The 12,750-nt window shown below is 40.2% G+C and overlaps 1 protein-coding gene across 5 annotated transcripts in view; it reads left to right on the forward strand.

The window, feature by feature from the left end:
- The window catches only part of MLIP (muscular LMNA interacting protein), a 103,752-nt gene that overhangs the window by 68,735 nt on the left and 22,267 nt on the right, over positions 1-12,750 (forward strand). For 3 of the 5 annotated variants that reach the window (XM_032104646.1, XM_032104648.1, XM_032104650.1), the window contains 2 exons: positions 2,374-2,418; positions 8,196-8,321. In XM_032104646.1, the coding sequence (XP_031960537.1) occupies positions 2,374-2,418; positions 8,196-8,321 (171 nt within the window). Of the gene's footprint in view, positions 1-4; positions 2,419-8,195; positions 8,322-12,750 lie in introns of those variants that run through there. The other 2 variants (XR_004239367.1, XM_032104649.1) reach the window with 2 other exon arrangements.

Here is a 12,750-nt window from a genome sequence, read left to right on the forward strand (position 1 = left end):
CCAGGTGTTGACTAACACAGACAAGCACGTGTATAACAGTGCTGGCATTTGAGAATTGAGGTGTCTTCCCTGTAGTAAATCCATCATGGCTGGAGTCTCTTCACTGCTGTGTCTGTTGATAATTTTACCTGTATGAATATGATATTAAAATTAATTTCCTCACACACTTTGTTGTTGTTTCCTTCAAGCCTGGGGCAAGAGTTTGGCTGTTTGGTAAACAGACTGTTTGTTATAGGTCCTGAAGGGTGCATTGTAGGGGACTTGCTTTGGTAGAAGTCCTTTAGTTCTTTCTTATCCTTCAGAGTTTGGGGTTGATCCAAACTTTTCTTTCCAAGGTACAGAGCTGGCTGAAAACCCACAGTTTAGATGAATAGAAGCTGTTCTGTCACGTACACACACATTCCAACATATGATGAATATATCTATATTGAGTCATTTGTCCAATTATTGAGACATTAAACTCAATGAACATTTTAATTCTCTCTAGTATACACAGTTACTGCAGGTTCCACATTTTACTTGCAACTCATCTAGTCATGTGGTGAGAAATCTCAGCTTACTATTCATCATTCAGCATTTCTATTGAACCTCAAATCAAAGCAGTGCTGGCAAAGCAATAGAGGTCTCCCAGTTTTATGCCAGCACAATGCTTGACTGATCAATTCAATTTTGCTTCCTGAGTGTGGCAGTATGCATATTTTATTGCATACTGTGATTTTTTTGCTTGGCAGATTGTGCTGGCTCAGACTAATTAGGAAGAATATCAGAAGAGAGCTTTTTAATGAAATAAAAGAGTGTACTTCAGAGGTAGTCTTTGAGAACAGAGTGTATTAAATAACACTCCAATGCAGATCTCCAGCTCCCAAAACTGGAGCCAATATTTACCATAAATTCAGGCATCCAGCTTAGGGGTGCCTAGGGATACAACCAGTTTCTCTTTGCTGGCGTGGAAAATCACCCTTACAAACACTTCTTTGTCAGTCTCCACCAGAACTTTCTAGATGAATGAACAAATTAATATTTAAAAATGCGTTTGGGAATAACACAGAGGATTATTGGTAGGCTAATCTTTCCTATAAATTCTGCAAGTGTGTTGAATTTTTTGAGTGTCAGGAGACAGACTGGGGTCTCCAGGCTGGGCTGTGGTGCCTGAGCTTGATGGGTCCAGGCTCTCCTGTGCTCTGCCATTGCTGTACTCTGCAGCAGTCTCCTGAGGGATGTAACAGGTGTCTATAACAGCATAGGTGCATCACAGCTCTTTCCCCCTCTTTTGCTCTTCTTCCTTAGTAGGAGATAAAAAGGCTATTTCTGCCCCAGTTAATAATCCAGGAGGTGGTTTGTCCTCTGACCCTTAGGAAAAGGGCACACAGAAGTGGTTTCCCATAGACTTGTCTTCTTTTAGTATTTATGATATCTAATATTGGGATGCTTGTCAAAATGTTGCTTTGAGGGCATTTTTGGTTAAAAGAGGAGCTTAAATTTGTTTATGAGTAATGCTAAAGTATTATTTATAATTGCCACATATAAAGGTATATATATGCACACATGGGAATATTGCTAATTACTCCAGTAGGTTACATTGAGTAGTAGATTGTACAAGTATGTTGGGATAGCTTGCCATTTAACAATGAAAATGTTACAGATTTGCCTTGGCCTCAGCTGTCTTTTATCTTCTCATGCACTTCAGAACCTTTTAAGGATGTAAGTGATTGTTCAAGTAGCAAGGGAGTGTATAAAAATATGAAAACTAACTTCAGTGTACACCTGCTGACAGCTAAGTACTACAGTTATAATTCAACAACTTTTAAAACTGTATGATCTTTGATATGATCCCATTCATCATTGAATAAAAATGCATCTCTCTTGGCTTTAGGGATGACACCACTGATTTTTAATAATAATATAATGATTCTCTAGATAGGAATTTCTCATGATTAACTGGAAAAATGGATGTCCATATTACTGACATGTATGCTTAAGTAGGATTGTTCTGGTTCTCCTACTGTAAAGTTAGGAAAGATTGAGAAGGTAGTCAACCCAGTACTATTCATAGTGTTAATAACATTGATGCTGCAAATTAACAGCCAATGGCAGGCTCAGGATAATAAGATTTAAATTTCACTATTAGATCAAGCTGAAAAAGGGAAATTTTGTTGCACTTGGAAAAAAGAATCCCTAAAATCTTAACAGGTATTTGATTATATCTAGAAATAAACTGGAAATGAGAATGTTTTATATTCTGTCATATCGCTGCATCTGTGGGAAAAGCTTCTGTAGCTAAGCTAAGCCTAGGGCTGTACCTGGATTTTTTTCTGTCATCATTATAATCACAGATACTGCATATGATACTGTATGTATTAATCTTTTTTGCAGGCCAACCTTTACAAGTCGGTGCCTATAGTAACTGAGAGTCAGCTGGTATGTATAGCACAGCTGTGATACACTGCTTTTCAAAATGTGCACAAGCACAAAATTTTATTAAGTATTATTTGCTTTCTTAGTCCTTTGAAAAAAACTGCTGTCAATATCTTTTTACAAAGCTGAATTGCTTCTACAGAGCTGTATTGCTTTTCTTTCTGTGCTGAACGCACACCTGTTTAAGAAGCTATAAATCCTGACACTACTTGTAAACCTGTGGGCCAAATGCCAAACTACAAAGTCATGCTGAATCTTGAGGTGTACGACAGCAGTAGAGTCTGCTGCTGGTTCTTGGAATCTTTCAATATTCCACTTCTTCAGTTTTGTTTGAATGCAAGAAGACTCTAGCATCTATTTTCTTCTTACACTGTTTTACATCAAAGCTGCTTTAACTAGCGAAAAGCAAGGGTAAGGTCAAGTCAGAAAGTGAGATTATGTATCAGATGTTCATTTTAGCTCTGATCACAATTTCATCTTCTTGGAGCCAAACTTTCTGAAGAAGAGTCAGAAGAGAAATCATGAAACCTGCCCAAGCGACAGTGACCACTAATGAATGCTTAGGGAAGAAAAGAGATGTGGATGAGAATTTTTCCCCTTGTATTTCAACTAATGGAATCTTAGGGACTTCCTCAATCAATTTCTTCTGCCTAGCAATCTGACTGTGTCTTCTTTCATGATTTTTTCCAGTTACTTTTTGAATATTGTTATATTTTGGTCTTTATAACATCCTCTATCCATAGGCTTTACTTTGTAATTATGCATTGTGCAAAATAGTACTTTATTTCTTTGTTTTAAACCTATGACTTGACCTCAGTTCTTGTACTGAAACAGCAACTAATATTTCTTTCTTCACTTTATAAGTAACATCGGTTATTTTCTAGGTATTAAGAATAATACACTACCAGTCATCTCTGTTTCTTGTAGAAAATTGAAAATTCCGTGGTCACTCTTTGAAAAGTATGGATACTGTCCCATATCACTGTTGATCCTTCTTGCCCTTTTCTTTATCTTTTTCAGGTTTTTGTTTTTGTGATTGGGAGACTAAAACCATAAACTGCTCTTGTATAGCTCTGAATACAGAACTTCCAATTTACACGAGGGTGTGATAAGGTCCTTTATTGCTATTTCTATTCCTTTCTTAACCACTTATAGTACTTTATTTAGTTCTTCTGACTTGTATTGAGCAGCAACCCAATGTTTGCACAGAACTGTACACAATAAAGCCAAGATATATTTCCTGAGTAGTGAGAGCTGTTTTCTCAGCTAATTAGTTCATTGGTGCATGAGCATGAACAAATTTAGGATGTAGTTTAATTTTTTGCTGTGAAATGTATCAATGCTGAATTCAGTTGTGTTTCACCTGCCTTTTATCATTCATTCACTCAGTATTGTAAGATCTGTTGGTAAGTCTTTGCACTGATACTTTGTTTTTACTCCCCTAATCAGTATTACCAGCAAACTTTGTCACCTTGCCAGACACTCTTTTCTAGCTGACCTGCATCCATAATTCAAAGCCCAGATTCCCAAGCAGATCTCTGAGGAACTCTGTTTGTGACTAGTTCCAACTCCGCTGCTGTGGACAGGGACGCTTTCACTAGACCACGTTGCTCAGAGCTCCATCCAACCTGACCAGGGTTGGGGCATCCACAACTTCTCTGGGTAACCTGTTCCAGTGCCTCACCACTCTCACAGTAAATAATTTCTTCCTAATATCTAATCTAAACCTACCCTCTTTCAGTTTCAAGCAAATCCTTCTTGTTCTGTCACTGATGGAATGGGGTTGCAACTGGGACCTGACCCACCAGTTTCAGCAAGATCTCAGGGGCAACCAGTGTTATAATAACAGGGGAGAAAAGTAGAGGTGAACATGCCCATACATCTGCCGACGTTTAGTCTTCTGACTTCAGACAGATATCAAGCAAGGCTCATTTTCATGTGAAATACCTTCTGCTCCTGAAGGAGGGTGGCCATGTCCGTACTGCCTATGGGGAGGCACTCTGGCTTATTTCTAATTGTGCACTTGCTGACCTGGGCCAAAACCACGCCAGAGAATACCCTGGCACTGGGCCAGTATCACTGATTATGGGTCAGCTTTGGAACTTGTGCCTTGGCCCCGTGTAATTTGCTGAAAGTTCTGTACCCATGCAATGGCAGCCCAGTGCTACCATAACAGCCTTTACCATTTTTTGATGTTGTTGTAGGAAGACCAACAGTTTCCTCGGCAAAACTTAGTTGTAGATTGTTTCTCAGTATGTCAGCTGTGACATCTGCCATCAAAGAAAGAGTTCAAGATCTTAGTTTTGGATCAAAGACTTTATATAGCTTGTCAGAGTGCTAATAAAGTGTTTAGAATTCTGGTAGCTGGCTGATATCTCTCACTCTGGTAGCAGAGTCAGTCATAAACATATGACTCAGTCAGCACTTGAATACACGATGTCATTTAGAAAATGCTTCCTTAAAAGCATTTCTACAGCATGCTTTTGGAAGAGGTTTCTTACAAAAGGAGAATAGCTTATCCTTGATGATTTCAGGTACCACAATGGGCTTTTAATTGCATGGTTACATGGCGTGGAGGAGTTCTAGAAGGCCACAGGTCCTTCTTCTGCATAATGATGACTTGATAACAACTGCACCTTTGTTTTTAGATTTATATTTACCTTTCTGTTGAAAGCCAGATATTGTAGGGATGCTTTTCAGAAATTTTGATAGAAAAATAAGTACTTTTTGGTGAATCCTACAAAGATATATTAATGAAATATAAATTCATTAAATGAGCACTGCATCTTTCAGAAAGTTGATCTTTGTAATGAAAACATTTTTTATGCAGCTTGACAGTTACTACTCTTTAAAACAATTAGTATCCTTCACAGCTGATTTTTTGCTTTCAGTTGAATATTTTTCTTATTTGATGAGACAAATGAAAGGGCCCCAATCTGTGGAGAGGAGGGAGAGGATAAAACACGAGTCTAAGGGAAGATATTTTACTCCCTGGGCCTTGCTCTTCCCAGGTGCATTGTGCTCCTGCCTGCCTCTGCTGCCTTCACCTCAGACCCCGGGCTCTGCTCTGTCCTTTCCCAGGGCAGAAGCAGAGCACAAAACACCCTCTGCACCCTCCCCTCCAATGGAGACCTCTCTTGCCTTGTCCTTGCTGGATGCCTGCAGATCTTGTTTTAAGGTGATCCATGACTCAGTTTACACGCTACGTCCAGCCATCTTAGCTGCATCATTTTAAGCTTACTTTCATAATAAGCTTCTTTATTTTCCAGACTGACTCCTGAAGTGTATTGCTCTTATAAATAGACAACATGATGTTATTAAGTATACGTATTTATTTTATAAATAATCTAATAGTGAATCAAGTCTCTTCTCTGCATTTTTATACCCAGCTGGATACTGTGATGGGGAGGGAGCTGTGACAAAACCTATTCCTCAGTCCCAGCTGGGCAAGCTTCCCCTCTGTGCTGCAACCACAGAAGGAGCTCAGCACCAGTCCTGTTGTTGCCTATATAAGTTGTGACAGAGACCATTCATTTTCTGTGGCTTAGTCGTAACAGAGAAGAATACAACTGACTCATTTAAAAGTTTAAATTCAATCACAGACCTTTGAACACTTGGCTACTAAAATTCCAGTGAGAAAGTGTACTTTTTCTTCCTTTTTTTTTTGGCTCACTGAACAAGTCTATTTTAAAATTATCCCTTAGCCTCCATTTAGAGTTTATGCCACAATCCATCTTGTCAGATTTTACTGTAAGAATTCAAAAAAATCACAGATATACTAAATTGAGAAGTTAATAGTCAAATTTTTTGTTTGCTTGCTAATGAAGGAATTTTTTCTTGGTCAAACAATCCAATTTGTCTGAAATGATGGGTATCATGTATCCATGCTGATCAGATTCTCTCAAATTGTACTTTTCCAACTGAACACTTGAAGATACTATCACTCTGTCACTGAGGTGAATGGCTCTGGTGCTGGCATGATCGGCAGTGGAATGCTCCAGTGGCGTGCACAGAGGGGCTTCCCAAGCTGGGGGAACCTCAGAGGGAGCTGGAGTGAAAAACTGGCTGGATGGCCAGGCTCAGAGAGTGGTGAAAGGAGTTAAATCTGGCTGGTGGCCAGTCACAAGGGGTGTTCCCCAAGGTTCAGTATTGAAGCCTGTTCTGCTTAGTATCTTTATTGATGATCTGTATGAGTGGATTTAATACACCCTCAGCCAGTTTGCAAGTTGAGTGTTGATCTTCTGGGTAGGAAGGCTCTGCAGAGGGATCTGCACAGGCTGGACCAATGGGCTGAGGCCAACTGTATGAGGTTCAACAAAGTCAAGTGCCGGGTCCTGCACTTGGGTCACAACAACCCCAGGCAGTGCTACAGGCTGGGGGCAGAGTGGCTGGAAAGCTGCCTGGTGGGAAAAGCCCTGGGAGTGCTGGCTCATGTTCAACAGCAGCTGAACATGAGCCAGCATGTGCCCAGGTAGCCAGGAAGGCCCATGGCATCGTGGCCTGTATCAGGGGGCCAGCAGGCCCAGGGCAGTGATTGTCCTGTGCTCGGCACTGGTGACGCCAGTGGAAATCCTGTGTCACCTCAAATCCTATTTCCATTTGTGGGCCACTCACTACATGAAAGACATTGAGGGACTGGAGTGAGTCCAAAGAAAGTCAATGGAGCTGGGGAAGGGTCTGGAGCAAGTCCTGTGAGGAGGGGCTAAGGGAGCTGGGGTTGTTTAGCCAGGAGATAAGGAAGGTCAGGGGAGACCTTATCACTCTCTACAACTGCCTGAAAGGAGGCTGTAGTGAGGTAGTGATAGGACAAGATGAAATGGCCTCAAGTTTGTCAGGGAAGGTTTATACTGAACATTAAGAAAAATTTCTTCAGGCTGCCCAGGGAAGTTGTTGAATCATGGGGATATTTAAAAGATGTGTAGATGTGGCTCTTAGTGATATAATTTACTGGTGGGACTCGATTATCTTGGAGGCCTCTTCCAATCTAAACAATTCTATTCTACATTTGTATCATTTACAGTACCTGAAATCAATAGTATGTCTCCACTTTTGATACTCTGTCTTAAAATTTCCACTCATTGGACATAATATACTGCAGATATTTAAAAGATACCTTTAAAGTGTGGTGCAGATGGAGTGCTCAGGTACATGGTTTAGTTGTGAACTTGGCAGTATTAGTTTTATGGTTGGACTCAATGATTGTAAGGGTCTTTTCCAACCTGTTTGATTCAGTGACTCCATGACTCTATAAAATCCAGCATACAATCACTGGTATTATTCCCCAGAAAGGTTTTTCCTAACATGCTTCTGCCTGAGTATAAGTTAACAGCATCACGGGTTGTCCTTCCTTGTTTCACTGTTACTCTTTTGAGGAGCCCAGTGTGAAAGCAGATGCGTGGCTGTGCATCAAGTGTGACTTGAACTTATCAAGCTGCAGCTGAACAGCCAGAAAAAAACCAGCCAGCAAAAGCCACAAACCGTGGTCTGACAGCTCAGTACCTATTTTTTGTCAGTAATAAACACATGCCAATGAAGAAGTTCTGTGTCTAAAAGCAGATCTTGTCACTTTCGTCTACAATCTGTATTAGAAGTATCCCAGGCAGCATAATAATTTTGGTGAATAATTTTGGGGGTGAAATATGTAATTAATAAAATTTTTAAAAATATAGTCAGTACCTCCCCACTGGCATTGACTTGTCTAACAAATAGTCTGTAAATTGTAAAGTATTTTATGTTATTCTTCTTCCATCTCTTTTCTCTTGGATGTGCTATGGGTCAAGACAAAACCTGGTGTCATTCGTCCTGCGCAGGCAAAAGGAAAGAGTGCACAGCAAAAGGAGGAGCCCTATCAACCCAATCCTTTTAAAAAGTACCTTGAAGAAATCAGTGATCAAAATATTGAGCAGGTGAGTAGCTCTCACTCTGAAGGATTTTGTAGCCTCCGCTAGTTTCCTTAAAGGTGAAGGAATAAACATAGATCCTTATTTTGTCCTGGTCCCTTCATTTTTTTGCAAAGTTAGATGATTCCCTGAGGGGCACCCGGCTCCTAAAGGAAAGTCTTCAAGCTGAGATTGGCAGCTGGGCTTTCTACAGGGCCATTTTTTTCTGGTGATGTATGCTGCAACCTGTATGCTGAGGAGAGGACCTTTTTATGACGTCTTTAAGAAACATTGTAAAAGAGAGGGTTGAAATCCTGTGCTTCCCTGTCAAAGAGATGTCTAGATCAGATCCACTAGAAAGTGCTTCCTTCATCTGGGGCCCAGACCTGAATCCTCTCTGAAAAGAAATGACAGCAATGACTGGGCAAGGTTCACACCTTCCTCTCCAAGGGAGACTGCAGAGGAGCTCCAGGGTGTTTCTGTGTCACTTCCAGTGCATAGCTCCCCTAGGTCCATACCTCTCCCAGGTCCATGTCCCTCCACAGATTGTGGGTACAGTTCTACCACATGTGATGGGCATTAATGGGCAGCCCGTGGGGCAGCAAAGGTGCTGTCTTCTCCCACAGCCTTCTGCATGAAGCCATAGGATCACTTTGCAAAAACACATCTTGAACTTTGCTGATATGTTTGAGGCATTATCTCAGAGCAAATCCAGAGAAATGGCTGTGACAGCCTTTTCTCATGCATTTGTGTTTGTGTGCAATATTGGGAAATAAACCTTAAATATGATACATAATCTGAATGTTCCCTGTAGGAGTTTGTTATTAACCTATCCAGTGTGTTCTGAATCTTGCATCTGGAGGGAAGTAAGATGAAGCCAATAGTCCTCTTGTTAGACACGATGTGAATAAAATACCTTACTAATTGAATTTCTCTTACTCCTATGCCTCTCTAGTCACATTAGAGATTTTAGCAATGGCAGCCCTCTCTTCTTCCTTTTAAAACAGAATTTAATTAAGATTTTAATTTTAGCTCTTTCCCTTCCTCTCCATAGCTCTGACTTGATATAGAAAAATCTAAGAATTTCTCAAGAGTACTGCAGCAGTGCAGAGGAAAATAATTGTGGTAGGAATGGGTTCCAGCAACATGTATGGGTACCATCAGAAGGTTTCTATAGAATGTAGAGTTGATATAAAATATAAGAAAAAATGAATAAAAATAGTGATTTACAATTTGACTTTGAACTTTTGAGGTTGACAGTGAATATTTGAGGTCGGTGCCTACAAGTGAGTTGATAGTGAGTTATTCATGCTTTAACTTACTGAAAGCCTTCTGATGCCAAGGTACTGTGCTGCCATTTGCCTGGGATGAAATAGCTGGAGAGTTATCTGGAGCTCTTCCCAGAGAGCTTCTGCCCTAGGCCATCTCGGCAGAGCCTTCCTGCAAAGGCAGGGGCAGCTCAGACCTTCCTTTCATCAGAGCTGGACACTGATTATGCTGGCTATAGTTTTACTGATGAAAGAATTCTGTAATCACCAAACTTCATCTTTTCAGGCAAAGACAAACCTGGGGTTATTGCCAGAGCTTGAAGCATTATGACATTTGAAGCTAACTGTGGAAACCAATCAACTTACACTTTATAAATTACCTGTGGCACATATTACTGATATACTGACAGCATAAGTCCATGTTGTTGTTACAACAGAAGGCGAAATTATTTTATATAAAAGCTACACATTAAAATGAACAAAAAAAAATACTGCACTGTCTTTAATAGATGGAAAAGTTAATTTCCCAATTAATAGGTTTAGTTTTGCGTCCTTTATTTAAAAGGAATAAATATTATGTCATATGCCTTATAGGACTGATAAACTGGTATTTTTGTCCTAAGCTAAGTAATATTACAAGTTGCTGTAAAATACTTATTAATTTAGAAGATCTCTGTTAAGACATCTTTGTTCTGAAAAAAGTAGTAGTGACTTGTATTCAGATGGATTCACTTAACAGAAACTGATTTTGTTTGTGGGAGCAATGGCTGTATGATTCTAGTGGTGGTCCCATAGAACAATTAATAGTACAATATTATGTGGATCTAGGGAAAACTCTAAAGTGCTGAACAAGACAGCATATGCTCTTAATTTCAGCTCCTGCCTCCCAGAGTAGTTTCATTGTGCTGATATTATATCCCCTGTGGGTGGAGGAGACTTGGATGCCCAAGTGAGGATGTTCACAATCTTGCAGCATCTGTGAAACTTCCCTGAGGGGTTTTAGTGCCTGTAGGAGGGCTGCAGCACTGACTGTGGAACTGGGCTTGGTGCCAAGATAACAGCTTGAAAATTGCGCTGGCTATCTTTAACCATGGAGTTTTTTAGCCCGTAAAGACTAAAGACTCATTCTCCCCCTTCACCTGCTCTCAGTAAAAGCATTTTTGGCTGCACGGTGGCTGACTTCCAAAGTGGGGGAGTTGTTCCTACCAATATTCCACCCAAATCAGGTGAATTTACTGCTTTGACTGGATATAAGAGCTGGGAATTAAAACTAGGAGACTGGGAGCTAGGCATTCTGCTCCCTGTGGAAGAGCCAGTGCCAATCCACTTGTCCACAGATACGACCTTAGCACGACTATGGCTGTGGGCAAAAGTGCTCATACTGTTACCGATTTTCCCTGCTTTTCTTTTAAGATTTTCCCAGTCATGCTGGGAGATTCAGCTCTTACATTTCTATTCTCTCTCTTTCTCCGGGTTTTCTTTTCCTTTCTTTCTAATTCGGTTGCTGACAGCAACCTCTCTAGGTAATGTTGCTGCCTCTCCTTCATGTAGCCCATCTTGAAAGGATGGACCCTTTCAGACTGCATCTTCGAGGAGGGTAGAGAGTAGATGAGATTCCAGATGGCATCAGTTTTATTAATTTATCTCTTTCGATTTTTCTTAGACCTCTGCAGTAAATCTCTGCCCTGCCAAACCTCTCAGTGTGACACTGAGCACTGGTGACTATTGTGGGTGACATTCAGTTTGAGACATAATGATGCAGCCAGCTGTAAGTGCTGACTTTCAGCTTCACATCCCTCTGTTGACCACACTGTGTTTTCTGTGCACCAGAGAGTAGCTTGTTTGCCTTCCATTTCGTTAAGAAATGTCCCTTTGTGGAAAAGGTCCATTTCCCTTAAAAATAAATGGTAATTTCCCCTTAAACAGGTAGATGATCTCATGCAAATAATCCAATGTAATTAACAGAGAAAAAAAATATCTAAATTAGTAAAGATCACCTGGAAAGGATGTAGTTCAGCTCACAAATATCTTTCTTCATCTGTGTTCTGGGTACAGTGTACATAGATTTACTCATGTACCAATAAAAAATCCCAATTTATTTTGGCTTTTTTTTTTTTTTTTTTCATGTTATCATATGCTGCCATCTTTATTCTTTTTCCCCTGAGGGCATATACAATTGGTATTACTGTTATCTTGTGGATATTCACCCCTCAAACACTTTTTACAGACAGAGTGTAATATTTTTGAGGTTCCAATCCAACAGTATTAAGCTTCCCACATTTTTAGATGCCTTTAGATGCCTGTATTTTTCCCATCATGAGAAAGAATTTTTTTCCTCTTAGTACATTTCAGTAACATTCCAGGAATTTTGTAAGTATGTTCCACTTCATTCAAAAAAGAACCATGAAATACACTGGAAGTGGATATAACTCCTGAGCAGTGCTGACATGACAGCTTTATGAAGATTTTAATTTGAAATTGGGGGAACAAGATCTTTTTTGGAGGAAGATTAGACATTTTGTTACATAATTATGTGAAATGACTCATAATGAATGTTAGAGAATTTGTGTGCTTGAAACTACTTATTAGCAAAAATGTTCACAGACCCCTTTGTCCTTTAAAAAAGAAATTACTTTGGGCAAGGGAAGGAGAAAGATCAGGATGAACTAAAGAGATATTAGCTACACTTGGTGTGAACTTGTACAACCTGTTTGCCAAGGTTTATCATTAACAGAAGCAGGACTGGTGCCTTTGAAGAGGCACGGCAGGAGGCAAGGCTGGTGTGAAGTGGCTGCGCTGCTGCCAAGCTCTGATCCGTTGTTTGCTCATGCTCACTCTTTTGGTGGGCAATGCATTAGCTTCTGCTGGAACTAATCACAGCTCTTGTCACAAATTTTCTGGTTCTTGAGCTCAAAGGCACAGCACAGGGGAGTTTCTGGTCTAGACAGCCAGCCAACTGGGTGAGAATCCAGGATGTATTGTGGCAACAGCCTTGACAAAACCTAAGTGCAAGACGTCTGCCAAAACCTGCCTCCTTGACTCCTACCCCAAATCTTTTGAAAAAGGATTTTATCCTTTTAAAAAGAGCAAAAAGAGCACACATATTGGGTTTTCTTAACCAGAAACACTATTAACTACCGACAACTTAGAACAGCAAAAAATACTGTGTATGCACCTTCACTGGTTTA

Source organism: Corvus moneduloides, chromosome 3 (assembly GCF_009650955.1).
Source record: "Corvus moneduloides isolate bCorMon1 chromosome 3, bCorMon1.pri, whole genome shotgun sequence".
NCBI classification, from domain to species: domain Eukaryota; kingdom Metazoa; phylum Chordata; class Aves; order Passeriformes; family Corvidae; genus Corvus; species Corvus moneduloides.